Source organism: Gopherus flavomarginatus, chromosome 2 (assembly GCF_025201925.1).
Source record: "Gopherus flavomarginatus isolate rGopFla2 chromosome 2, rGopFla2.mat.asm, whole genome shotgun sequence".
Taxonomy (NCBI): Eukaryota; Metazoa; Chordata; order Testudines; family Testudinidae; genus Gopherus; species Gopherus flavomarginatus.
This window is the reverse complement of record NC_066618.1, coordinates 47,668,911-47,696,644: the sequence shown is the minus strand read 5'-3', so window position 1 is coordinate 47,696,644 and position 27,734 is coordinate 47,668,911. Positions and strand designations below refer to the sequence as shown.

General features: G+C 41.4%; 1 protein-coding gene across 4 annotated transcripts in view; it reads left to right on the top strand.

Moving 5' to 3' along the window:
* PEX1 (peroxisomal biogenesis factor 1) overlaps nt 1-27,734 on the top strand; it is a 47,472-nt gene that overhangs the window by 277 nt on the left and 19,461 nt on the right. For 3 of the 4 annotated variants that reach the window (XM_050939500.1, XM_050939501.1, XM_050939498.1), the window contains exons 2-15: nt 4,209-4,352; nt 8,416-8,499; nt 8,733-8,847; nt 8,935-9,701; nt 12,548-12,667; nt 15,400-15,523; nt 15,793-15,923; nt 16,990-17,096; nt 18,632-18,764; nt 19,451-19,547; nt 23,178-23,348; nt 24,644-24,798; nt 26,737-26,926; nt 27,173-27,339. In XM_050939500.1, the coding sequence (XP_050795457.1) occupies nt 4,209-4,352; nt 8,416-8,499; nt 8,733-8,847; nt 8,935-9,701; nt 12,548-12,667; nt 15,400-15,523; nt 15,793-15,923; nt 16,990-17,096; nt 18,632-18,764; nt 19,451-19,547; nt 23,178-23,348; nt 24,644-24,798; nt 26,737-26,926; nt 27,173-27,339 (2,505 nt within the window). The remainder of the gene's footprint in view (nt 1-4,208; nt 4,353-8,415; nt 8,500-8,732; nt 8,848-8,934; nt 9,702-12,547; nt 12,668-15,399; nt 15,524-15,792; nt 15,924-16,989; nt 17,097-18,631; nt 18,765-19,450; nt 19,548-23,177; nt 23,349-24,643; nt 24,799-26,736; nt 26,927-27,172; nt 27,340-27,734) is intronic. The other variant, XM_050939499.1, reaches the window with a different exon arrangement.

The following is a 27,734-nucleotide window of genomic DNA, read 5'->3' as shown; positions in this document are numbered from 1 at the left end:
GCAGAGTCCCGTCCTCTCTCCCCACCAGCACCCTGTCGCTGGGGTGACAGCGAGGCGCCCTCCTGCACCCCTCCCGGCGGCCGGCCTCCCCCTCATCGCTCCTGTGACAGCGGCACTACCTCCCCCGTCCGTTGGACACCTCCTCTCCCTGCCAGCATCCCGCTGCCGTGGCGACACCGAGCCCCCCAGTGATACCCCGACACCCGCCCGCACCATGACGCTCCCCCTCTCTGTCAGTGACACCCCGACACCAGGAGCTCTTCATGATGCCAGTGATGACCCCAATGCCAGCACCCCCTCACAACCCTTCCACTCCATGCCAGTGACACCCCACAATGCCCCCTAAAGCTAACATTGCCTCACAAGGACCCCCAGTGCCAGTAATGCCCCAATATCAGCACCTCCTCACTACATCCCACAATGCCAGTGATGCCCTACTAACGTCAGCATCTCCTCACAATGTGCCCCCAATGCCAGCATGTCCTCACAATGCCCCAGAGGCTGTGACACCCTCAGTGCCAGTGATGCTCTCTAAATCCAGTGCCTGATGCCACGATGCCAATTCCTCCTCACTGTGTCTGCAGTGCCAGCAACGTCCCCCATTGCCAGCGCTTCCTCACGCTGCCCCACCGATCCCAGCAACTCCTCAAGATGCCCCTCCCTTGGCAGCAACTCACCCATGCTAGCACCTTATGCCAGTGACAATCTGCAATACCAGCACCACCTCACAACACCCCTTCACCACTGATACCCTTCTCAGTGCCAGTGACACCACCCGATGCCAGCACTGCCCACAATGCCCCCTTGATGGTGGTAATGACCCCTGATACAAGTACTTCTTCCTGATGATCCCTGATGCCAGCAATAACACCCTGATACCAACACCGCCTCACAATATCCCCTAGTGCCAGTGACACCTCCTCGATGCCAGCAACTTCTCACAATGCTCCCCCTCCTTGTCAGTAATGCCCCGTGATGCCAGCACCTCCTCATGTTGCCCCCTCATGCCAGCAGCTGCTGACATTCCCAATGCCAGCAACAACCCCCTATATCAGCACCTCCTTACAATACTCACTGACACTAAGGCTTCCTTACAAGGAGCCCCTCAACACTAGTAATGCCTCTGATGCCCCCGATCCAGCATTGCCTCACAACACCTCACTCAACCTCACCATTGACCCCCCTCAATGCCAGTGCCCCCTCACAATGTCCCTCTTGATGTAAGCAACACCCCATGCCATCACCCCATCATGATGATCACTCAAATCCCATCATGATGCCCTACCTCTAGGCGAGCACCCCCTTGCATCAGTCCCTCACAATGCACCCCTCAATGCCTATAACACCCCCTCCCAATGCCCCCTCAATATCCGCAACACACCCTGATGCCAGTATCCCCTCATGACGCCCTCTCTCAGTGCCAGCAACGCCCCTTCCAGACAAGTACTTCCTTGTGACAGGCCTTTGTGATGCCAGTGACCCCTCGCACCAGTTCTCCTTGACACCAGCAATGCACCTCGCAACACCAGTGCCCCTCACAATGCCCTGTTCAATGCCCCTACAATGCTAGCAGCACTGCCCTTGATGCCTCTGAGGCCCATCTTCAACACCTGTGCCCTGTCACAATGCCCCTCTTGATTCCAGCAGCACCCCCTTGATGCCAGTGTTACCCCTTCGCGACACTCCCCACCACCAGCAATAGCTCCCTATTGTTGTCAGTGCCCTCTCACAATGTCCCCACCCTCCCATTGCCACCAAAGCCCCTCACTACTAGCATCCCCTTGCGGTGGCGAGGTGCCCCAAGCCTGTAATATTCTAGGCTTGACATGACAATGTCTTGTTGGGCAGAGCACAATGTGAAGTCCATGAAATTGTGTTATGTGCAAGCTATGCTTAGACCATGGTAATCCCAAAGAATTCAGGATAGGGGCCATGTTTGGACTAGGATCCCTTTGGCCAGTTGACAAAATCTCCCATCCATCCAGAGTCTAGACTTTGTTGTGTGCTCTCTGTTATCACAGCCAAAAATCAAACCAGACTCTTCTGGTCGACAGGTTTCTGGAATCACTATTGGGTAGAGTTGCTACCATCCACTCTGAAATTTACAAGGACTTAGATAGGACTTCGGGCATCCCTGATATTAGGACCAGGAATATAGGAATGTATACTAGATCAGATCTGTGGGACATCTAATTCAGTATCCTGCCTGTGACAGTAATCAATAGCTGCTCCTTCAGAGGAAGATACAAGAAACATAGTAGCTGACAATATAAAATAACTTTCTGTCAAATTGCCTTTAACTCTTGTTGACTTATCTAGCGAAACAAAATAAATGTGGCATCATATCATGTTTTTGACACGATACAAGCCTCCACGTGTCCCCTTCCCCCCAAAATTGTAGTCTGGAATGTCATTCCTGATTCCTAATGCCACACAATCTGCCTGTGCTTATCCAAATCCCTCCTAATATCCCACATCTGTACATTTTCCACACTCCAACAATTGCTTGGTAGAATCTAAATTAATGGGTGACCAGATGTCCTGTTTTTATAGGGACAGTCCCATATTTAAGCCCTCCTGTGAGCTGCGGTGGTTGGTGAGTGCAGGCAGGCGCCAGTGGCGGCCGGTTATGTGTCACCTCTGCTGTCCACCCATCAGCCCTTTACGTGCTTGCCCTCTTGCTGTTCTCTCCCTGCTTTGACCCTTCACTCCCCCAGCCCTACTGCTCCATATCCGCCTCCAGTGGGGCGCTCCCAGCGCTGTGTGGAGAACCAGCCCCTGGTTGGAGTGCTCAGCTCACCAACAGCCTGGCCAGCAGGCTCCTTCCTTCCCCCACTGCCTCTGGCTGGGCAGGCACCCTGGGAAAGCCCAAGACCCTCTGGCTCGGAGTGCTGGCCAGGAGGAGCCGAGCCCTACATGTGACAAAGCCCTGCACAGTGTTAGCACAGGGAAGCCTCTTCGCCTCTCAGCTAAACTCGAGTGGTGGGAGGAAGTGATTTCCAGCCTGTTCATGCCCCAAACCTGCAGGTTCCACAATATCTCCCAGGGCAGGGGCTTAGCACTCTCTTTGCCCATCTCTCCCTCTGGGTCCTGCCCTCAGGGAGCACGAGGCTGCTCCATCCCCTAGGCACCCTCCTCTGCTGAGCCACCTTTCTGGCTGGGTTCGCTGAAGTTCCTGCAGTCAGGTTTTCTGGGCCCTGGTGCACAGTACATCCTTAGGGTTTAACCACTTCCTGCTGGTGCTATATCCACGCTCCTTCTGCCCTGCGGCTGGAAGCAGCTCCCATCCCTTCCCTCCTGCACAGTGCGAAAATGTTGCTGCTGGCCACATTCTGGTGTGAACCCTGGCAGAAATCTGCGGGGTGTGAGAGGGCGTGTGACCCTGCATGCCACCCCTCATGAGTTGTCTTGGGAAGACACGGTGCCAGGTACTAGGAGAGGTGGGTCCATCCTGGGGGCCCAGCCAAGCATAGAGGTTGAAGAGCGCCAGGCAGGGAGGGTCGAGTCAGTTGGTCAACCCCACTGTGTGAGATAGGTATATAGGAGTGTGTACGTCATCTCTCCTCCTCTGTGTGTGTGGTGGCTGGTAGGGGGGTGTATGTCACCCCATCCCATGTGAACTCTAAAGCCTTAAAGGTAAGAAGGTAAATAAAAAGAATCTAACTACGCAGCATTTCTTCAATGGGGGCTCAGTCAACTTAATGCTAATTTGAACATTTATACGGTTGCCATTGAATTTGTTTGAATATAAGTAATTTTACCTGTTGTCCCATATTCAGCATAGGGTCATCCTAAAATTAATCTTTAAAGGAGAACTGACAAGATGCGCATATTGGAGTACCAAACAGATTCATAACCTTTTGTGCATGTCAGCCTCTTTTTCTACCTTCATTACTTGATGTTCCTATTATGTATCAAAGTAAGGCCCCAGTGATCACATCTGATATATATAGGCAGACCCTTGCACCTGCACAGAGAGCCCTGTTCAAATTTGCAATGATTCAGTGTATTACAGTATTTCTATATTACTAGTGCTAAGATCCTACATTATTCATTAAAATAGGGCATGACAAATCCAGAAACAAATTACACACTTCTGTTCATTTTGTAATCAAATGGAAGCTTTTGTCTATATTGTTAGTCAGAATGAGGATAATTTAATTTAAATTGTTTGATATTAATGTTGTTCTGTTCTCTGAAATCAACAGGGCCAAGCTGTGAAAGTGTCCTGGGGTCACCAGCCTATATTCTTGAGTTGGATGGAAATCAGACATCATGGTCACCATGGTGAAAATATTGCTGAAATTAACAGACATCTAGCAGAGAAACTTGGCATTGCAGAAGGAGAGCAGGTTTGGAATGCACTTTAAAAAAAAAAATTCTGAAGGAATAATGCTTTACAGTTGAGGCTCCAATCATGCAACCTGTTCCATGTAGGCAGACAGATCCCCACTGTCTTCGCTGGGGCTGTATGTGGTAAGAGATGTCCTCTCACGTAGAATAAATTGCAGGAGTGGGGGCTTGAGCCCCAGTCCTGCAAAGATTTACCCACTGAAATCAATAGATATACTTACGGGGTGTACAGTTAAGTATTTGGGTAGGTCTCTGCAGGATTGAAGTCTGAGCATGTCGTGAAATGTTAAATTAAAGGAATAATTTAAAAGAAATAAAACAAGTTTGGAATTTTCTTATGGTAATTGTTTATTTTCTTCAGTTCTTGTCATTTTGTTTATAATTATGCACTTATGCCTAACTCATTTGACATCCTTTCTGCCCTGAGACTTGCACTCATTTCCCTTTGCACACATGTTGCAGATTTGCTGTAAAAGGATCTGCCTTTCCTCATTGTTAGACCAGGTGCTATAGTTCTTGTGACTCCTGTTACAAAGAGAAGTTGGACAGGTGCCCAGGAAACAGTATACAGTCAAAGTTTTGTCCATCATGTGACTGCTAATCTTTTCAACAGCACAGTGTTTTGGTTATAGCAGTTGGAAAACTAACTTAATATGGGCAGAAAAGTATTACTTCACATACAGCTGTTCTAAGTATGTTTCACACATGATAAATTTCATTTATAGACAGAAGGCACAGCAGGGAACATTTGCGTCAGGCAGTGTGGCACCTCCACTTGTTTGCTTTTTAAAAATCATTACTGGAAAGCTAATGGTTATCCAGCCACTGGACTATAAAACATCTTGTTGGGTCAACAGCAGAAGTAACTGAAAATTTGTGTGACATTGTATAGCTGCTGGAGTGGTTATTTTAATCTTATCTGGAATTGTTTTATTCTGACTCTAGATAAAATAGTTAAGAAAAGTAACCCATAGAATATTGTGAAAATCTGCCATTTTCCTACTGTTCACAAGATAATGATATTAGCTCTACTGATGAGATCTAACTAGATTAGGGTACTTTTGCCCCCCTAGCTGTAGTCATGGCCAGATTTTTACACATTTATGCTTATTTAAGATATATTCACAGTTATCCTGTTGAAATCTGGAAATTACTAGCTCACAGAAGAAAATCCTTACGAACAACCTTCAGATCCTAGCAAAAAATTTACCAAAAAAGATGCCATTAAATAAAGTCTTCTGTCCTACCAAAGGAACAAATTAAAATAGATGGCTCCACCATCCCTTTGCCTTAGGAAGCATGTGTTTATTTGTAGTAATAGTATTCCATGATAAATATTCCCTTCTATTTACTATTGTATGGAAGGGAAAGGATATTTCTTATTGGTTTTATATACATTGGAACTTTAGGATCCTGCAGGGTGTAAAGCCAATTGCTTCTTGTGGAAAAACTGATTTGAAGCTGCAGTTGCCCAGAGGACAGAGGATTAAAAGTTGCCTCATTTTAAGAGAACGTTATATAAAGAAAACAATGTTAAGATGCCAGTACTGTTTCTTGAAAAGTGCTACTCTTTGACAAATGGAACTTTTGGTAAAAATCACCCTTTATTTTTTTTTGTATTGACTAGCTTCTCTGAAACAATCCCTGAACTGCATCAGCTTCCAGCATTCTTCCTGATGGTCAACTCATAGCAATATGATGACCAATTCCTGAAAGTTGTGCTGTGGAAGTGATGCTTCTGTGAACCCACTCATAAAACTGTGATTTTTCCTTACAAGTGGAAAACTGCTTTTCAACTGCTTCTGCCTTATATAACTATATACAGTTATTTATATTTTTGAGCTTTCCAAATTCCACTATATATTTAGGCTAATTCAAAATTTCAAAAACATGTATTCAGAAACTGTGCGCTATGTTTTTGTTTGGTTTTAGTTAGGCTTTTTAAAATATTTCTGTAACCCCTATGGTGATTCCTATGTTCTTGGTGTGCTTTGAAATTTGATTGATAGTTAATCCACTAATAATATTATTGATGTCATTACTTCTTTTCACTTTGTACTTGCCGTGTTGATTATAGGGGAAAGGTGGAGGGGTTCTATAGCCTAAGCATGGAACAAAAGAAATCATGTAATATATTTTACTCCTAGGGGAATTCTGCACCTCTGAGCAGGCACGGAATTCAGGTCCCTCAGCAGATTTTAGTTTCCCAGCAGAAAATGATGGGGAAGCAAAGGGAAGCTGCACGAGTGGTCACGTGCCCGTGTGTTTTCTGGCATGGGCGATGGGTATCGTAGGCACTGGAAGGTGTTGCCTTCCCAAACAACTTGATGTCTCCCTGCCCATGCTCCACCCCCAGACCCCATCCTGCCTGCTGTTCCCTGGGGCAGGCAGGCTTGGGGTCACAGTGTGCCCCCAGGGCTGCGCTGTGCCACCCATCCTCCCAGTGCTGGGGCCAGGGGAGGCTGGGGCATGCCAGGGATCAAGCCTGGCGGCGCCGCCCCAGGGAGGTTGTGGCATGCCAGTCTGGGGTCGGGGCCCAGCGGAGCCACCCGGAGAGGCTGGGCCCAGGGGAGCTGAGGGCACTAGCTGGGGCGGGGACTAGGGAGGGGCCAGTGGCCACAGTGGGGGTTGGGCTCTGGTGGGCATGGAAGGGGCGTGGCCTTGGGTGGAAGGGGCGGAGCGGGGCTGGGGGCTAGCCTCCCTAAGCCAGGGGTTCACTCACTTCCCATGCTTTCTGGCACCAGGAGCAGCTGGCCTGGGGATGCCAATGGGTGTATTTGGGGGAGGCACTGCCCCAAGAAACAGAGGCAAGGAATGGGAGGGCATTTGGGGTCACATGCTGCTGCCATTTCTGGCAGTGCATAGCTGCCTGGCTGAAGGAGGGTTCGGTTCCAGCTGCTGATTCTGCAGCTGAATGCTGCCCCCTGGGTCCTAGTGCTGATCATGCTCCCCATTCTCTGTGCTGGGAGCCTTCCTGTTTTCTGTACAATTGTGAGTGTTGGGGCGGGGCAGAGCAAGAGGGTGTGGTGGGGCAAATGGGGGTTGTGTGCTGGAATAGGGGGAAGACACAATGGGGAAAGAAGGGGGGTAGGATATGGGAGGGATATGTGGGAGTGAGAGGAGGGGGATGGGGAAAGAGGAGGGGAATAGGGACAGGCAGCAGTGGGGAGAGGAAAGGTGATGGGAAGTGGGAGCCCAGCTTGCGGTGCCCCTCAGCAGCAACAGCTGGGGCTCCCCGCTTAAGCAGGACCATCGATTCCTCAACCTGCTGAGTCCCATACTCTCCCCCCTCCCGCACCTGGACCACCCCGAAGAGCCCTTCCACACTCAGACCCTCCTGTGAAGCCCCAGACCCCCTCACCCATACCCCATCTGCCGAGCCCCAACCACCTTCACCCGGTTCCCCTGCAGAGTCTCATTTTTCCTGCACCCAGAACCCCGCAAGGAGTCCCTGTGCCTCCATCTCCCCCACTGAGCTGCCCATAGCCAGATTGCCTCACACAGAACCCTCTCACCCCTCACCTGGATCCCTCCACACTAAGCCCATCCACACTTGGATCCTGCGTGGCTGAGCCTGCCTGCCCACACCTGGTGTGCCTGGCACAGAGGGCAGGGCTCAGGGGTGTTTCTGGGGTAGGCCTGGCCCTTGCATTGTGTCAAGGTCTGGTTGCAGCCTTGCCACCGAGTCCCTGTCCTGGGGGGAGGGAGGGCTGCAGGGTGATATTCCCCCTTTGTACAGCACTGGCCTTTGCTCCCCACTGCAGCTTCCACAGTTATTTATTGACAACAAAATTGCAGAATTTTAAAATGTGCACAAAATGTTTTTTTTAGCACTGAATCTTTAATTTTCTGGTGCAGAATTCCCTCAGGAGTAATATATTGAAGCTTCATGCTGTGTTGAGTGATATAGTTAATGTAATTTAAAAGGCAAGTAATTTTAATCATCTGAAGTGTACAATGAAGAAGACTTAATTCTTTCAAATTACTTAAAGATTTAACTTTTTTCTACATGTAAATATCAGAGGGTAAACATTGTTTTTACAAAGTGTTATTGTCTGCCAGATATTCCTTGAGCCATGCTCCCAAGCCTTATCCTGTCAGCAAGTAGAAGTGGAACCCCTCTCTGCAGATGATTGGGAAATACTGGTAATAAAAACATTTAAATTGCTCTCATACGTTTGTTATTCCTGATAAACATTCCCCCACCCTCAACCTGTTCCATTTCTCCTCAAGGCACTGTTTCCTATACATTGGTGGTGTACATTGCATGTGTATAATTCAAATTTGATTTTATATAGGGATATACAGTTTGTATCTTAAAACAAATGCAAAATGTAACATGAAGTATTGGATTTCTAATTATGCAAAATTGTCTTTAGGAGCTGCATGCTTCCTCTCTTGAAAAGCAGCTTCTTGACCAGATTCGAATAGTATTTCCAAAAGCCATCTTCCCAGTGTGGGTTGAGCAGAATACTCATGTTTACATTCGAATTGGTAAGTGGTGATAGAGGCATTTCATACAATGCTACAGAGAGCCTTTATCAAGAGTGGATAAATGTACTGATTTTTGTTCAATTGCAGGTACACTAAAGCCACCTGCTTCTTATGGGAGACTAGAACCTCGCACACAGCTTTTTGTATGTCCAAAAACCCGCCAGCTTGAAGAAAACACCACCAATCTGCCTTCCTCAAAAAGTGACTTTTTACATGAAAGATTTATTAAAAGTAACATGGTTCAAGGAGAAATAATAAAGGAACCTTTAGCCAAAGAATCTCATTTAAATCCAGTTGTCCTCGAACAGTGTAAGCCAGATGCAAAAGAGACATTTGGCTCAAATGTCCTGCCAAACGTATGGAATTTTATCGGGAGCATTTTCTCTCGCTCTCCTGAGCAGAAACAGGAGACTTCCTGTGATACGAATGAAATGAGTGCATTCAAAGATGAGCTATTAAACTTGATTCACATGGACTCTATTTTCAGAGTATGTCAGTCCCAGCCTCCTAGTGTACAGAGAACATCAGCCACAAAGGCATTTCAGAAAAATACCGTTCATGTTTTTCCATGGAATCTGGAGTTTGTTGATCTAGATCCCAATATTAAAGTCTCTTACGGGAAGATTAGTAAGCTTCTCTCCCCAAGACAACGCCATCAAAAAGCAAAGCAGACTCTACCATTTGAGAAGCAAAAGCAAATGTCCAGCACAGAAGACAGAAACCAGTATGGCTCTAATATCAGTCAAGAATCCAGTGAGATCTCCATCGTGAAGATAGTATGGAATGGATTTGAAGATCTAGAGAGTGCCATAAAGTATAACAGTGTGGAAGCCATGCATGTTGGAAGAGTTTGGGTTAGTCTGAATACAGTTGCTTTTGGGTTTTTAATAAAATAACTGGGGTTGCTTGATTAGTATTAAATTGTATAGAGTAGATTCTGTAAACATTAATTTTTTAAGTAACGTAGACTAAAATAAAATAGATAATATCAAGTGTAGCTGTTCTTTGCTAATTTGTCCTGTTCTGGACTACTCAAACTCAGCAGTAGCCCTCTGAAATGTACAGCCTAGGCTGGGTCTCCACAGCTCTGTGGCAATTCTACAGCAAAAATGAGAGAGTTCTCCAGCATCTTTTTAAAGATTTTCTGGAATTTATGAGTTATTTATATTGAGTGCCTTAACAGTCTGCTTGTAGCTATAGTATTCCAGAGTATCTGAAATTATCTATGTGTTCATACATATTACATATAACAAGGTATGTGGTTACATCACATACTCATGCCTCTCTGGTGTGCTCTGGCCTCCAATAAACTAAGAAGTGATAGTATTACATATCATAGCATTGTACAGCTGATGTATAATTTTAGTAATTTTTTAAACTTTAATTAAAGAAACTCCTTTTTAAAAAAAATAGTTTGTTTAAAATAAATTATTTTATATTAATAAAAATTAATTCAGAGTTAAGACACTGAAAACCTTAGTTGGAATCTCCAGCTGGATCTCAGGATACATACACACTGCAAAATAAATAAATAAAAATGCAGCTAAGAATTTCAGAGCCCAGGTCAACTGATTCAGGCTTGCGGTGCTCATACTAGGGCTGAAAATAGCTCAAATGAGAATGTCTACATTGTTATTTTTAGCACTGTAGTGCAAGCCCAAGTCATTTGACCTGTACTCTGAGACTAACTACTGTGGGGTTTTTTGTTGTTTTTTTATGAGGAGGGGGGTGTTTGCAGTGTCCTTAGGTGCTGTTTTGGAAGATTGCACTTGCAGGTCTCAGTTGGCAGCCACTGACAGTTCAGTGTCCTGACAGCTCTGCTGCGAGCTTTTGTTCTTGGTTCCCTGGAAACAGATGTTGGATCAATAAAAGAGATAAAATGCTTTTAAAATCACCATTTGGATGTTTTAAAACAGTAGCTTCTAAGGCAGTGTTCCCACCAATTCACCATCCTTTTCAGTGAGAATGAGAATACCAGCCAATAGCAGTGTCATTATCGCCGTCTCTTGTAGACTTCCATTTTGTATATCAGCTGAGAACTCCAAGTGCTATTTTCTAAATGTGACTTACTGTATAGTCTCTTGGTGACAACAGGCTCTTCATTTATGAGCTGTTTCATTTTAGGAATTAAATTAAATTATAATGGAGTGTAAGGAAAATATATTTAAATAAAGGAGGACAAATTGGTTAGTGTAAGCTATGAAAATTGAATTTTATCCTTGGCTTTTCCACTAACCTGCTGCATCACCTTGTCGTGGAAAATCGACCACACGATTGATTTTAGATCAAACAGCCTGAGGCTCTTTTATTTATACAAGTATGCATACAGGGAGAGACAGCATAACCCCATGCAAGCTTACAAATTTTACCAAGCTTATAAAGGTTAAAACCACAAAACATGTCACACAAGCTGTATGCCTTATTTGGATGTACATAGCTAAACTCACAAACAGTAACCATTACATTTACCTTATTTGGAAAACAGTAAGCAAGCTACCTAATAGATTTTCCGTATTAGGTTTTTCCTGTTATTGTACTTTGGCAAAGCTGGTGGTTTGACTGTTCTACAACCCCTACTTTGCAGTGCAGACATATTGTGCAAAAGCCATTACCCCACTTTAGCTGCCATGAGCTGAGCTGGCACTTATGGGCCTCCTTTAGCCTCTTCCCCTTCCCCTGGTTTCTACATACACCAGTGCCCTTTATGCAGATAAACAAGTTTAGCAGAAGTCAAAACTCTTGCTTTTATTTAGCATAGTTCTGAGCTAAAGGCCTTGGGCCTGAAAGGTCAAAGGGTCATAGGTTATTCTTATTCTAAAACTCTGAACCAACAAGGGGGAGGGCTATTTTCCCTATCAACCTTGAGCTAGTCACTTCATTTTTCAGTGCCTTAGTTTTCTAATCTATAAAATAAGGTTAATGATACTTACCCTCTTTGTGTTCAGTGGATGAAAGGAGCTGTATAAGAGGGGTGTGGAAAAGCTCAAATTCTTGCTGCTCAGATTCTCCTAACATCTTTGTAATCAAATACTAAATAAGATGTATTTAGCTGTAATTTCAAGCACACAACTGTTATATCTTAATTAACAAAAAACTTGTGCAGACTTTTTAAGATGTTCAAAATTGGTAGATCATTACATTTTCACTAGCTAAGTTAGATGGCTTCTGTAAGGCTGCCTCTCTATCTATATTAGACCTGTGAATCAATTATCAAATGCATTACTGGTGGTTAAGACAGGTTTATATTAATTTTGTATTTAAAAGAAAATAAGCTTTTTCAAATGGCTATTAAAACTAAAGCATTTTTAGGATAGGCATAAACTTTTAAAAGTTATATGGTAATACAATGCAGACAGATCCCTCCTTCCCCCCTCACTCTTTTATCTCACTTCATTTGTTTGTTTCTAAGGATGTTAACAAGTTTTAACAACTATTTCCACAAAGAACAAAAGGGGCAACTAGGAGGAGAGAGTGTGAGGGAAGAGGATTTGAGTCCAACTGGCAATAGACCTTTTTTCTCTTAAATTCTATTGCAAGTTACAACTAGTCAAGTCGGGCTAATGATCAAATATAATGGAAATGCTTTTATTGATGGATACACTTCTGTGGAATGTGAAGTTACTTGTGGGATATCGTAACCAATTTCTGCTGTGTGACCATCTTTTCTCTTTACTTTTTGTTTTAAATTTATATATTTCAGATTCCAGATGGCCTGAGAAAGAGAATACATATAGAAATGCATGCAACAGTCAGAATTAAGTCAGTGGAATCAGTCCCTAAAATTCCAACATCTCTTAGATTACAATCCAAAAGGAATTTAGTGAGTTGGTATTCTTATATCATTCAGTCATTTTGCATATGTTTAAGCAATGATAGTGTTGCTCTGGTTAAGATTTATTAGTATTGTGTTGTTTTTTTTTTATTTGTCAGGTGATAATTTGGGAGCTTCAAATCACATTAGACTAATATTTAAAATATGCATCATTCCAAATGCAATTTCCCCTCCAATAAATACAATTTTATGATTTAAAGTCATATTTAAATCAGTGAGACACTTGTATCATCTGTATAAATGAAACTTTATACAGCTACATTACTTCATACTTCTGTATCACCTTTCATCCAAGGATTATAAATGTCAAGTAATTAAACCTCACAACACCCTTTTGTGTTTGGGAGGTATTACAATATTCATACTACAGTGTATTGAATACAGATTTTCTGTTTTATAAAAATAAAGTGATGTGCCCACAGTCATACAATCGTTGAGGAATAGAGCCTATAAGTTCGGACACTTAGTCTCCTTTAACCACTAGACCAGTCTCCATATGTTTTCAAATCACATCTGTCTTCTCTTTTGCTTTTCCTTCATAATTTCTCTCTCCTTCTGTTTAACACATTGGCATTTTCTATGTTCATAATGTAATTAAATATTACTCATTATATGCAGGACCCTGGTGTAGGTTGTGTGTGTGTGTGTGTGTGTATAAATAAAAACATTTACTCTGTAAAGCATAGGCGCCAACTTTCCTCGGTGCCAGTGGGTGCTCACGTTCCCCCCCCCCCACCCCGACTCCACCCTTTCCCTGCCCCGTCCCCATTCCAGCCCCTTCCCCGAAGTCCCTGCCCCAACTCTGTCCCCTCCCTGGCCCTATTGGACCCCTTCCCCATATCTCTGCCCTGGCCCTACCTCTTCCCTTCCCTCCCAGCCACGCGAAACAACTGTTTCGTGGCACAAGTGCTGGGAGCTTGGGGGAAAAAAGCAGGCACGCAGCACCCTCGGGGGCGGAGGCGAGCTAGGTGGTGGGGTGGGGAGCTGCCGGTGGATGCAGAGCAGCCACCAATTTTTCCCTGTGGATGCTCCAGCCCTGGAGTACCCACAGAGTCGGTTCTGACATAGTTTTCATAAAATATCACTATGTAGTGTAAGGGGTAAATCCTGCAAACCTGTATGCCTGTGAGGCATGAGAAGTTAAAGGCTACTCACATATGTTGGTAAGGGTTTACAGGGCCAAGTCCCAAATTTAGATTGTAAATATTGTTGTACATAATTACATAATACTGCATTAGAAAGCATTACATAACAAGAGTAGTATGGTCCCCACTTCAGCTTAGGACATAAGCAACACTTTCTCCTTGACAAGGTCCCACAGAGATAAGCCTGTCATTAAAAAATAAGTGATTTACAAAAGAAATATTGGACCAGATCCTCAGCTGGTGTGAATCAGTATGGTCCGGCTTTAAACCTACAAAGGCAAAGAAACCCAGTGCTGAGTCTGAAACTCCTTGGAGAAGAAGCTTTTATGCTCCTCTAGCAGGCATTATCTGAGGAGAGTTTCTAAATAAGATAGTTAAGGCATATTCATACAGTTTAATTTGGTGTTTTAAGTTTTACTCTGAATTATCTTTGCTTTTTTCCTTCTGCTATAAATGTAATAGTGAAGTAAATATTTGAACCCCTCTATCCTCCGTCAACTGAGCCACACCCATTATTCTCATTGCAAATCTATGCCAACAAAAAACTATTTAATGTCAGCTTTCACTGTCAGTGCTGCTCTTGCACAAGGCAAATGTGTCTTTTACTGGGTTAGTTCATTATGGGCAGTATGTTTGTTTTGCTGTGACACTTGTGTGGTCATTTTGCACTTCAGTTGCTCCACAAAACATATAGTACTAATCTATAATAAGCACAGAGTTTTCATATGCATCTGGTGTTCTTTGTTCACAAACGGACTGAATTTTGTTTTGCCTTTTTACTATATTTTAAAATATATTCTGGTTTAAATCTATCGGTTTAATAAATACTACTTTTTTCTGTAAATAGTTTGTTGCAGGGTGGATGGATGAACTAAGTAGTAATTAAACCTGAGGTGTTTGTATGTAGGTGTAAAATAAATATCTTGAAGGCAGTAAACTACATGATCTTACATAAATGTAATATGGAGTTCTTCCTTTTTTTCTTTTCTACTTCAGCTCAAGTGATTTTAGTTCGCAAAGAAAGCAAAGAAAAAGGTGAAAAATTAGGTGAATAATATGCTAGGGATCCTCTTTTTCTTTCTGAACTGAGCTTCCTTCCTTCCCAAAGAGATCTCTCTTGATTTCCCTTGCCTTTGAGAGGAAGGATGCTCCAGTAGTTAAGGGGCTAGCATGGCATTCAAGAGGCCCAGTTTCGATTCCTTGCTCTGCCACAGGCTTCCTGTGTGACCTTGGGCAAGATATTTAATCTCTCTGAACCTCAGTTTCCCATCTGTGAAATGGGGATAATAGAACTTCCCTGCCTCCCAGGTATGTTGTGAGGATAAATACATTAGCAATTGTGAGGTGTTCTGATATTATGGTAACGGGAGTCATATCTGTTTCCAACATAGATAGGTAGTTGGAAACTGGGGATGTGACAGGACTTAGTATTATGAATGAACAGTGCCATTAGAACTTTTTCCATCTGTGAGCTACCATTAGGAACAAATACCATCTGTACTGAAGGGTTATCATTTGGATGGGAACAGCCTTAATAAAGTAACCCTCCCTCCCCCGCCCCATTTTCCTGTTTAGCATAAAGACATAAGTGAAGATGACATAAAATCTGCTTTTAGTTCATGGTTGGAGGATACCGCTACTGTTGATCTTCCCTGGATAATGACAGACACACACTGCATACAACTAGTTGTTAAAGAAGGTAAGGAAAACTATGTCCTCTGCTGTGGCTGTGTCTGTATTCTCTCTGTATTATGAAGTCTCTTTAGGCAACGTTTCTTTTTTTAAATGGTGTTTGTATACTGAGACACATAACAGAAGCTTCCTTCCATTTAAATTGTAGATGTACGTCAATCTTTAACAGTGATCTTAGTTTAATTCATTCATTTTAGATTACATTTATTTAAAAAAAAATATTACTGGGTTCATCTTGTGCTGAATTAAAATAGAGTTAATTTGAAATCTTGATAGTTGTTCATTGTGTTTCCACAGGAATGGAAGAGTTTGTCCTTAGTGTGGTACATCCTTCTCATGCTGAAGAAAATAAATCAGAGAATATTTTTATGTTGGATCCCAGTTTGCTGCAGAAGACAAATATACAAGTAAATATCACATAGTATCAGGTATCAAGTAATTTAAATTCTGTTACATGTGGTGAAAAATAAAATTAACCCTGTATCATATGTGTCTGTTTCAATTATTAAGTAATTTAATGTTGTTGTGCCTATGTTCATCACCATATATGCGCATCTCATGTGTTACCTTATAGCATGAGGCTTGCTAAGACTCTACATAGTCCATAGTATTTTGGACCTAAATTCTGTAGCAATGATCAAATTCCCACTAAATTCAATGGGAGCAGAATTAGGCCAACACTGAGCAATTTTGAAAATTTCACTCTTCATATTTAATTGCCTTAAATACCTATTTCACCTTCCATCCCTTTAGTACCCAAGACATTGTACTATCTGGAACATGTGAAGTGGGGAGATGTTAATGGCTTATTCCATCAAATGTGAGGGATGCTTTCTCTCCACGCCTGTCCCAGTTCATGCCATCCTCTTGCTCTCAAACTGCTTCTATGTCCTGCGTCTCTCCCTTTCCCTGTAAACCTGACCCCCAGCCTCCTCTTATGGGGCAAGCATTCCCTTTCCTAAACAGCTTGTTGGGTCAAGAAATGAGTCTCCAATGTTAGCATACCCCACTATTGTTGCTGGTGATGAGCAAATTCTTTTATACTGATGCAGTTGTATGACAGAAAGTGTGAAGAAAACTGTCCTGTTGCTCGGCAAACTTGTTCACTAAAGTAAAATAGAAGTTTATCCTTATTACTGCTGCCACAGAACCACATCATTATCAGAAGACTATGTCCAAGATTAGTCACATTGGAGACATGTTAGCACTAGTATCCAAATGGGCCTTATATATTATATGGAAAAATAGATTGATAATTGGGAGATAATTACCCTCTTTAACTACTATGAGTGAAGCCTTCATCTACACCATTTTATCAATAAGTGAGTCTTTCATGCAAGTATAGTTTCATCAAAACATTTAGTCAGTATTTTCTTCAAACACATTACAAAAAGATGCAAATCAGTTTTGTACTTTTCTTTTGTAAATGTATATTTGATTTTTTAAATATTGACTTTTTCTTTTTGTTTATAGGTTCTTATACATCCTGTGCCTACAAAAGCTGATGATGACAGCACACAGTCTACTACTATACATGATACTGACCAAATCCTTCCTTTCCACAAACTAAACAGTTTAGGGTGAGCTATTTTGACAATGTCAAATATGGGAATTAAAAAAAGAGGATAAGAGTTATTAAAAAAAAAAAAAAGAAAAAGAGCCAGATATATTAGAAATTGCACAGCTTCTGGAAAACTAAACTAGCTGTTAAAAATTCTGTGAAAAATGTAACTAGACATCTCTTTGCCTGGGTCAGGCTGACACAATACTTGGGACTGATCATGTAATCACTTACTTATTTACATCTTTATTTTGCTCTTGTGAGTAGCCTTATTATAATCAATGGGATTACTTACACAACTAAAGTGATGTACCTTCTAAAGTGTTTGCAGGATCGGATCCTTGGATGAGATGCCTTGAAGGACAACCTACTTTGACAAAGTCAGACCTGACAATTATAGGAGAGTGGTGGAAAGCAGTTATATCAGCCCTAGAAAGGTGAAGGCCCTTTTCCTTATGAACTGAAAAGAGGTTACCACAGGCTAAGTAGACACACCTGAGTCCAATCACCTTTAAAACCCCCACTTCTGGTGAGAGAGGAAGAGGGGATGAGAAACTAGCTGCAGCAGGGAGAAAAGGCTTCTTCTGGGTAGAAGGCTGCTCGCCTCCCTATAAGGGAAATGACCTAGTTAGCTGCTGTTTGTGGAAGGACTGGCATCCAGAAGCCAGCGTAATAAGACAACACACACAAGAGGGGCAAGGAAAGGCATTTATTTTTGTGTTTATGAATTTGGGTTATGAGAACTGCTTGGGCCTACCCAATATTGAAATATAAACCAGGGAAAAATTAAAAACCTCTGCAAGGGAATGCCTTGCCATGCTATGTGCTCCCAGAAGTGGTGTTGATAATTCACTAGGTGGTGCTCTTCCATCAATCTGTGCCAAACCAGAGCCTCAATAGTTTTGATGGGTACTATTCTGCTAGAGGTTTCTTTTTTGTGGTTAGTATGTGTTTTCTTTAAGTTGAAATCTAAAACTGCTAGCTTGTCTGTGGATCTTAAAGGTGTGCTGTCAGGTTAAAAGTGACCCACAGTTTAGGAAAGGAGGTGAATAAAGGTAGCTTTAAGCCAATTTTGTGTTTCCCTAATTCTGGTCCAGGTCAAGGACCTTTGTTGTCCCCAGGCTGCTCTGAGTTATGCCAGCTTGTAATAGCTTTCTATAGGCTATTACACCAATGTATAATAGCCAAAGTGTAGTATGCTCTGGCTGTACCCTCTCCTGACCACAACCTTGGACACATCCTCTATGCCAGCATAGGGAAGGCAGCTGGTGTAGAGCTTTTACAGTAGTTCTTCACTGGTTGGAAAACCACGTGATGGGGGTATTTTGCAAGGGCTAGCTATGGCCCTTTATGCCACTTGTGTAGTGTAGAAGTCGCATGGCATCTATTTGAAGGGAGCCATAGATTTTCTTGAACATCTGAAGCACTTAGGAATTTTCAGTATGTATGGAAAGCATGCTATTATAAATTCAAGTAGTTATTATTACCTAGATTGAGTGTACTGAGACTGCCGTAGCTTATCTAATGTTTTATTTGTTTTGCCTTACTTTGCAGAGGAGTGGGTAAACTAGGAACATCCTCCTTTGAGCACATAACCCACAGCCTCTTGGGACGTCCTTTATCTCAAAAGCTAGCTGCCATAGCTGTGGGACTGCGCAGTGGAGCTGTCCTGCTCACAGGAACAAAGGTGCATATCTACAACTCTCTTTACCTATATGCCAAAATAGTTTTCTTGCACTCACTTAATTTTAATACTCCAAACAGGCATTGTCAACCTGTTTCTTTTCTGCTACGAGGAATCAGAGAATAGTGTTGAAAAAGAGCTGTTGGACTAACTGATCCACCTCCCCTGCCAATGCAGCATCAATTCTTCTGTTATATTTTAGTGTTTTTTACTATCTAAGTTTTAAATGCCCCTAACACTGGAGCTTCCGTCATTTACCTTGGAAGATTATTCCACACTGTGTTTTTACCCTTCGAATATGTGTAAACACTTATGCCTCAACATTATTTAACATTTATTTTAAAATTATTTGAATTTAAAAATATCATATTTTTTTCCTAAACATTATCATGAAATCACTTTACACATTTGACCCTTAGTGATTCTCCTGCTATATTTCCCATGTTGTTCAATGGCAAGTCCTGAATCCATTGAAATCTGTGAGAATTTTATCACTGATTTCAGTGGGATCAGAACTGGGCCTGTACTGGGTACTACTATTGACAAAAGAATGAAAATCACCCTGTATACAACCAGCCATCTATTTGGCATCTGTGTTTCCTGAGGAATAGTCCACAGAAACAGAGAAAAAAGTAGTCTCTGTTACTCTGGATGTTGTTTTAGAAGACTACCCAACATTTATTTTGTAGGGAAGTGGAAAGTCAACATTAGCGAAGGCCATCTGCAAAGAAGCCTTTGATAGATTGGATGCTCATGTGGAAGTAATTGACTGTAAGGCTTTAAGAGGTATGACTATGATCATATTTTTTCACTCAAACATTTGTTATAATGCTAGGGAAGCATTCAGGGCTTATCATTTTATTATGCTCAAATTATCTACAGTATTATAAAACTTTGATCTAACTATTTATTTGGGCTGCGTGGCTTTTCTTTGAAATGTTTTGTATTGTTTCTATAATGCATTTTGGTGCCTGGCAGTAACCATCTTTATAAATTCATTGCATTGTACTAGTTTCATCATTTAAGCTTATTCAAAATGTACACCTTTTTAATTTTTTGTGCTTCTTCAAGTAGTGGCCCTGTGGGTGCTCCACTTGAGGTGTGCATCCACCTTCAGTCTGAGATTTTCATCAGTAGTATCCATTCAGCCAAAGGCTTATAGTGCTGCAAGAGATGAACTGCCCTCTGTACCCTCTTGACCACTCACCTGAGACAGTGTGTCCAATAGCATTCATTTACAATTCTGCCTGTTAACTAGTTTCTAGTCCATTTTTATTCTTTTGTAGTTTAATGAAGCCTGTTTTGTCTTTGGGGTATGCTGGAGTCTCCATGCTTCAAATGTTGCATCACTTGCTGGGAGTCCTTTACAATGTATGCACTGCATTGGGCATACACACATGCCAGCTAAGTGCAAGAGCTACATGACTTTCATAAGTTGCTGTAGGAGGTAAAGGGAAATAAAACTCTGTCTTCTAATGGTGGAATGCCCCCTCTGCCAGACTTCGGACCCTGGCCTGGAGACCCACACTTTCCAGCGTGCTCCGAATGACCATAATCCTCTCTCATCATCTGCAGCTCACTCACCCTCCAGAACTTTGAGAGAGAAAGACCGACAGACAGACAGACAGAGATCTGTTACAGATGCAGAGAAGACTCTGTCTAGGAGATCTGTGAAATCTCCTCAGAGAGAATTCTCCTCTACAAGACCTATCATACCAGAAATGTTCCCTTCAAAGGTTTCTGTGGAGGCTTCAAGCAGTCCTGGTACTGAGGCTTCCAGATTGAGCTTGAGCTTGTCTAAGTCTCAGCTTGTCTTAAGTCTTGTCCCAGTGCCCAATGTACTATTGAAGCATGAGCAGAGTACTAAACTCTGACTCAAAGCCTGGTACCTGGATGGTTGTCAGAGACAGAGCTCTCCTGTTCCAGGGAGGTGCAGGAAGTCCTGCTGAACAGTAGAAAAGAATCCACCAGGAAAACTTACCTTCAGAAATTAAAAAGATTTTACCATTGGTGCACTCACCAACACCTGTCTCCTATGGATTTTTCCATCTCAGAAGTTTTAGAATACTTGAAAGTACCCCAAAGAAAGGGAGGTCTCTCCTGGAGCTCCACTGAAGTCCATCTGGCAGCCACCACAGTATTTAATTTGCCTGTAGAAGAGTCCTTTGTGTTTGCTCACCTCGCAACTTCTGGATTTATTAAATAGTTACCAAACCTTTTCCCATGTCAGGGAGCCCACCCCAACCTGGATCTTGAACCTAGTTCTTAATTTGACAAAACTTCCCTTTAAACCAACAGCTACCGGTATGTTTTTATACCTTTCTATGAAAATGCCTTTTGGACTAGGGGTTTTAATGGCTGACCCTTTTGTACTGTTTTCTTCAAAGATGACTTGTCCCTCTGGCTACATCTACAGTTCCTACTTAAAGTCAGTTCAAACTTTCATATAAATTGGACTATTCATCTCCCCATATTTTATCCTAAACCCTATCAAACTAGGGAAGATGCTGCCCTCCATACTTTGGGATATTAGGAAGATAATGGCATGCCATTCTGACAGGACTAAACCTTTTTTGAACTTCTCTGCGGCTATTTGTATCTTTTGCAGACAGAGCTTAAGGTACACCAGTGTCTACTGAGAGATTTTCTAACTGAGTTTCCACCTGTATTTTTTAATGCTAAGAAGTCACTAACATGCCATGCCTACTCATAATTAAGGCTATGATTTAGTCATGGGGGTATTTTTAGTAAAAGTCACGGACAAGTCACAGGCAGTTTAAAAAAAATTCACAGCCCGTGACCTGTTCATGACTTTTACTAAAAATACCCATGACTAACACTTGGGGGGTGGGGGGCTGAGATCTCTGCTGGTTCCAGGCCAATGGAAGCTGTGGGTGCGGTGCATGCAGGCAAAGGCAGTGACCATGCCTCCTCCTAGCAGCTGAGGAAGGGGTATGTCCAGGTAAGCACCGTCCAGAGCCCACCTCACGTCGTCTCATGCCCCAGTCCCCTGCCCTCTCCCACACCCAGAGGCTGAAGTTCCCATCTCCTTCAGGGGTTACTGCTCAGGAGTCATCCTGAGTGGCGCAGCAATAGGGATGCTACTCAGAGAAGGAGAGGTTGCTTACCCTGGACAGTAGCTACAGTTCTTAGAGATATGTGTCCCTATGGACGCTCCACTATTCACCCTCCATCACCTATGCTTCATAGTCTTTTATCTCTGCGTGACTTTGCAATGGAGAAGGAACTGAAGGCAGTTCATCCGTTGCAGCCACATATACCCTTGGTATGAGGCACAAGGCTAGCTGTGGCACATAAATGAACTGAGCAGGAACTGCTGTCAAAAATTTCCAAGTGAAGGCACTGCGCAGCTCAAGTGGAGCACGCATAGACACACAAATCTTGAAGAACTCCAGCTACTGTACAGGGTAAGCAACGTCTCCTTCCCAGAATTCAACCACAACCTCAGTGTTTAGTCCTCATTACTATGAAATAAATAAAGAAAGTGTGCAAATTGGATTGTGTAATTTTTCTCTGTGCTGGCTGGAACAAAAGTAGTTGAATATAATTACATCTATACTCTTTTTCTCATGAACAGGTGAAAGTATATCAAATTAGTGAGAACTAATTATTTTTTATATGTTAAGGAATGTACAAACTTCACATTGTATAGCATAGCTTTTAGTTTCTAATTCAAGTTTTGGCCTAGAAATTTTAATATTTTTATGAATTTTATAGATCTAATGTAAATGACTTTGTCCATCTGATGAAAAATAACTTTTAAAAAAAGCAATCATTTAAAATAAATATTCTTTATATATAGTTTCACTGGAAAACCAGGAATGGTGAATTATAAAACCTGCCATTCTTCTGAAGGTTTTATTAAATTTTCAGTGTTTGCTGAACTATATCAGTATTGACAATTTCTAATTGTTGTATGTACCAACAACTTCTTGATTTCAAATTGTGCTAGTTGTCTTTGTTGACCAACATTCAGGTTCTCTTGTGAGTTCAAAAGGGCTTAGGTGCAACATAAAGGGTAGGAGGGCAGATATGGCTTTTTGCTGCTATTCTACTGACCATCCTTTCCTTATAATCCTGGGCCTTATATAGTTCTGAAGCTGTTCTAGTTTTACTCTGATGTTGTATAAACTAAAGATCCTGTTGTGTTGGAGGGCTGTGTCTAGCTATTCCCCCTTCTGCCCTCAGCATGATCCCTATTCCAGAGGAGGAGGCGAGCATTCGTGTAGAACTGGCATAGCCAGCCGAAGGTTCCTTCCATAAAGGAGAAGCTTTAGCTGCCCATTTAGAGTCATTTCAAGTCCCTTTGCATTGCCAGCACAAAGAAATAAATCAAACTCAAAGTCTGAATTTTTCATGCTGTGTTTTGTTACTAAGATTGTATTTTTGTTGTAGGAAAAAGATTAGAAAACATACGAAAAAAAGTCGAGGAAGTTTTTCTAGAGGCAGCATGGAGACAGCCATCCATTCTTCTGATGGATGATCTTGATCACATTGTTGGAGTTCCTTCTACACCAGAGCATGAGAACAGCCCTGAAGCAGTTCAGAGCTATAGACTTACACATGGTAATGCTATGCTAACAGCTTCTGGGTATTTTTTTTTCCTGTTGCTTCTTATGTATCTGGGTAAAAATGCATTGTAATTTATAATTTCTTGTACATGAATCACAGTTGTCTGGACAGTTCTATTTTCACCACCCCAACTTCTGGATCATTTAGCATTCTATGTTGTTCACACTTAGATAAACTGCCACAGTTTACAAGTTCCGTATGAATCATGAACCAGTATTAATATAGATTATTATGCATAAGTAGCATTTCTTTTAACTGAATGTGTACCTTTCTTATCTGCTTGGTGCACTTTATTGTGTGCAGGTCATCGGTTATTTTATTTAAATTTTTACACATCATAGCCTTTAAGTGAAGAACTGGACAATGCATCCTCCATACAATCTTTTTCTCTAAAGTGCAGCCAACATTAAAATCTCTCCACGTAAACGTTTTCATTACAAGAGACTGAAATAATATGAAATAATCAACGTCAATGTATTTTATTATTTTAACTGTGTTAAATTACGCCCTTGTTGTAGGATTTAAGCTATAACATATCTTCAATTTTCTAAGCAGTGTCAAACGGAGATTGCAGCTTTTTAAATTAAATTCCTTTTGTGGTTTTTGGAATTCACACTGAGATTAAATTTTCAAAAATGTACACCTAAATTACAAAATGGGTAGTTGTATGTACAATTTCAATGTCGTAATGCCACATTTTTTAATGCACACAACTTTGATACACAGTTTTAAAAGTTAGCATAAATGATCTGTCTTACTGAAACACTTTATTTTTGTACATGGCATCTAGAGATCTGTCTAAGTAGTTCAAAACTCCTATGTATCATAAACTCTTCGTACAATGGCTTGGCATACAATATAGTTCAACACCTTGGTATTGTGATAAGTCATAGAATAAACTATCTAAATTATATTATTTCAACTTTTTCTTGGGTGCTCTGCAGAGTTGGGACTATAGCTTTCTACATTTTATTCATTCCAGATACAGCTGCGGAATTCACAGTAGAGAAAATCTTCTTTAATATCACAGGGTAGACATCATCAATAACTATACAAGTTTAGTTCTAGGCAAAGCATTTCTCACAGTGTTTCCTTGTTGGAGTAGACTGTGCCTTGAAAAATAAATGCATTTTGTTAAGATGATAACAGTTCTATAGTACATTACAGAAAATTTAGTGTAGTAGTCGGTGTTATATAGTATCTCCAGTACTATAAAAATACTCAGCATTAATAAATGTATGAAATTTATAATCTTTTATTACTCATGAAACAATGTCTTCTATATCTAGTTTTGAAAGATGTGATAAAAGAAGTTATTTCCATGGGCAGTTTGATTGCATTAATTGCCACAAGCCAGTCTGAACATTCTCTGCATCCTTCCCTTGTTTCTGGTCAAGGAGCTCATATATTTCAGTGCTTCAAACATATCCAGCCTCCAGATCAGGTAAATGCAATAATTAAATGACTTGGTCAAAATGTTGGTTTTGACTTCCCTACAGCCTCAGATGCTGCACCAAAGAGGTAGCAAAAAAGGATAGCTTGCTGCTAAATTCCATTTGTCTTATGCTTTCCCAACACACTCAGTTGTTAGTGTGCCTCAGATATCTGCATTGTAGATGTTGTAATAGAAAGGTGGGAGTTCTGTAAGCTGAGGAGCAGACACTTGGGGTTTTGGATACCTGGGATTGAAGGATAACCATATTAGTGGATTTTTCTGCTATAGTGGTCAGGGATGAAGTAGTAGCCTAAGTTGGAATTTAAATAACTCTGGAGTTGAATGATGATTAATATGTCACTGGGAGAGCAGTGATGCGCTTCCTTAGACCTACTTCAGACTCTGCCCCCTTGGGCAAACCTCACTGCACCAGTTACATTCAGTTCACGTTTTCAAGTTTTCTAGCCCTCACAATTGAGAAGGGAAGAGAGCCTTGTAAAATGAGAACTGAGATTCCGAAGCACATTTCTGTGATGAACATTACTGCTGCAGAATACATGGCCCTGATCAGAGCCCTCGGGCAGTCGCTAGGCTAATAATCAAGGTTTGAAACAACCACTTGCCAGCACAAGACTTTTCTCAGCAAGGGTGGAGTTCAAGCCGTCAGTTCCTGCAGAATTTCTGCTTCCATGGACCCTCTTCTGCCAGATGTAGGGCGGTGCCAGTCATCATTGCTGTTAATCTCAATTTTTGTCAAGGCAGTTATTGGTTTGAGCATTGGCCTGCTAAACCCAGGGCTGTGAGTTCAGTCCTTGAGGGGGCCATTTGGGGATTGGTCCTGCTTTGGGCAGGGGGTTGGACTAGATGATCTACTGAGGTCCCTTCCAACCCTAATAATCTATGATTCTATGATAATGCTATTGGGGGATTTTAAGAGATCTTTTGTGATATTAAATAGCATATAACTTTTCTATATGTTATATTCAGGGTTCCTTTTTGGGAAAAAAACACCAAAAGTTATGCCTAGTGGTGAGTCTGTCTCCTACCACTTAACAGACACTTCACCATAATGTATACTTTCCCAAATTATATTTGGGTTGTAAAATATTTAAAGGGAACTAGTTTGTTTTAATTCACAGATTTGTTTAATTTAATATATTCTTCTACTCTTAAAAATAGACTATATTGAAATAATACAAAAGAAATGGCAACCAGTTTATTAAATATAGTGTTCTCTAAGGAAAAATAAAAAGATTTGCATTTTGTGAGAGAATGCCCACAATATTTTGGAACCGTACCCAAGTTTATGGTGCTTATTGTTCTCCTGTCATAAATGAGCCATTTAAAAAATCAAGGACTGTGTTCAGATCTCTAAGTGCTGACTTGTGACAGAAGAAAAGACTTCCCCTGGAAAACTATGTTGTATGACAACTCTGTAATCTGAAATTACCCAGACATGTTTTTTAACCAGTGTCCAAATACAAATGAAAATTTCCAGTATAGGCCTTCTTCTACAAGGCAGTTGAGGGTACTCGGCACCTCTCAGGATCAGGCCTTTTATACCTGTGTGATTTGGTCTGTTTGTTCCTAGGATTTGTCATTCTTAATTTCTGATTTGGAATTTATTCCAGTGCTTGTGATGCAGATATAACTGGGATAGAATAGAATGATTGATTTCTGAAATGATCATTGCTGGGCTAGAGATTACAGTGGTCAATTAGTCACTTAGAATTGTGAAATTGGTGAACTCTTAAAAAGTCAGATAAAAGAATCAATTTTTCTTCAATTTGTGTTAGTATTTTTTATATATTAGTCACAAAACTCCTATGTTGAATGAAATGTTAACTGTTTTCATTATTTGAAACATTTGAGTCTTCTAAGTTTAAGGTAGTAATTCATATCTGTGTAAAACTATGCATAAATTCACTGTATATTTTTATTTTTTAGCTGCAAAGATGTGAATTACTGCATTCCATTATAGAAAATAAATTGAATTCCAATATAAACAGATTCTATGATCTTGATCTCCAGCATATTGCAAAGGAAACAGAAGGGTTTATAGCTAGAGATTTTACAATACTAATGGATCGTGCCATACACTCCTGTGTTTCTAAAAAGGGAGCGTGCAACAAGGAAGGTATATGATAGTCACCAAATCTCTACTCTATTTTAGTTGTACCATATGTCGTGTGCTTGCAATAATACAAAAGTAAGAAGTTATAGTAAAACTGTCTCTATATTTAACATTTAAATGCATTTAACTGTTATTTAGAAAGTTTTGTTGTCTTTGATATCATATGCATATATTCTGTTTTTCCCCCACTATAAGGGTAAATTGATTTTAACTGGAGTTTGTTTTGTTCCTGGTGATCTTTTTCAACAGACTTGAATCTGTCAACCTTAGACTTTCAAAAAGCTTTAAAAGATTTTACTCCTTCGTCTCTGAGAAATGTTAACCTACACAAACCTAAAGACTTGGGCTGGGACAGGATTGGTGGCTTAAAGGATGTACAGCAAATTCTCATGGATACCATCCAGTTACCCACAAAGGTACCCTTTTCTTTTAAACCAGGAACAAGTACTTCAGTGCTTTACAAACCATTGTGTTTCTGGAACTCTGATTAACAATTTTACTTTGTGGAGCAGCTACTCCTAGAAAAAATGGATTCTTACAGGTACAGCACAGAACTTGCAGTCCTGGTAGAGGGAGGACTAAGGTGCCTTTAAGCCATTTTTGCACCCTCCCTTATCTGAGATGTTCTGAAGGCTTGAGAGGCCTAGAGAACATAACATAGGCATTCCAGACCTATGGGCCATAGCACTGCCCAGAAGCTCTGCAGTATTGCAGCCTTGACTTGGACACATTCCTCCCAACCTCAGGCTTGTCTTCCACTCCTTGGCTTGAAGTTGGTCCTGAGAAGGTAAGCATTACTACAGCTATCTCC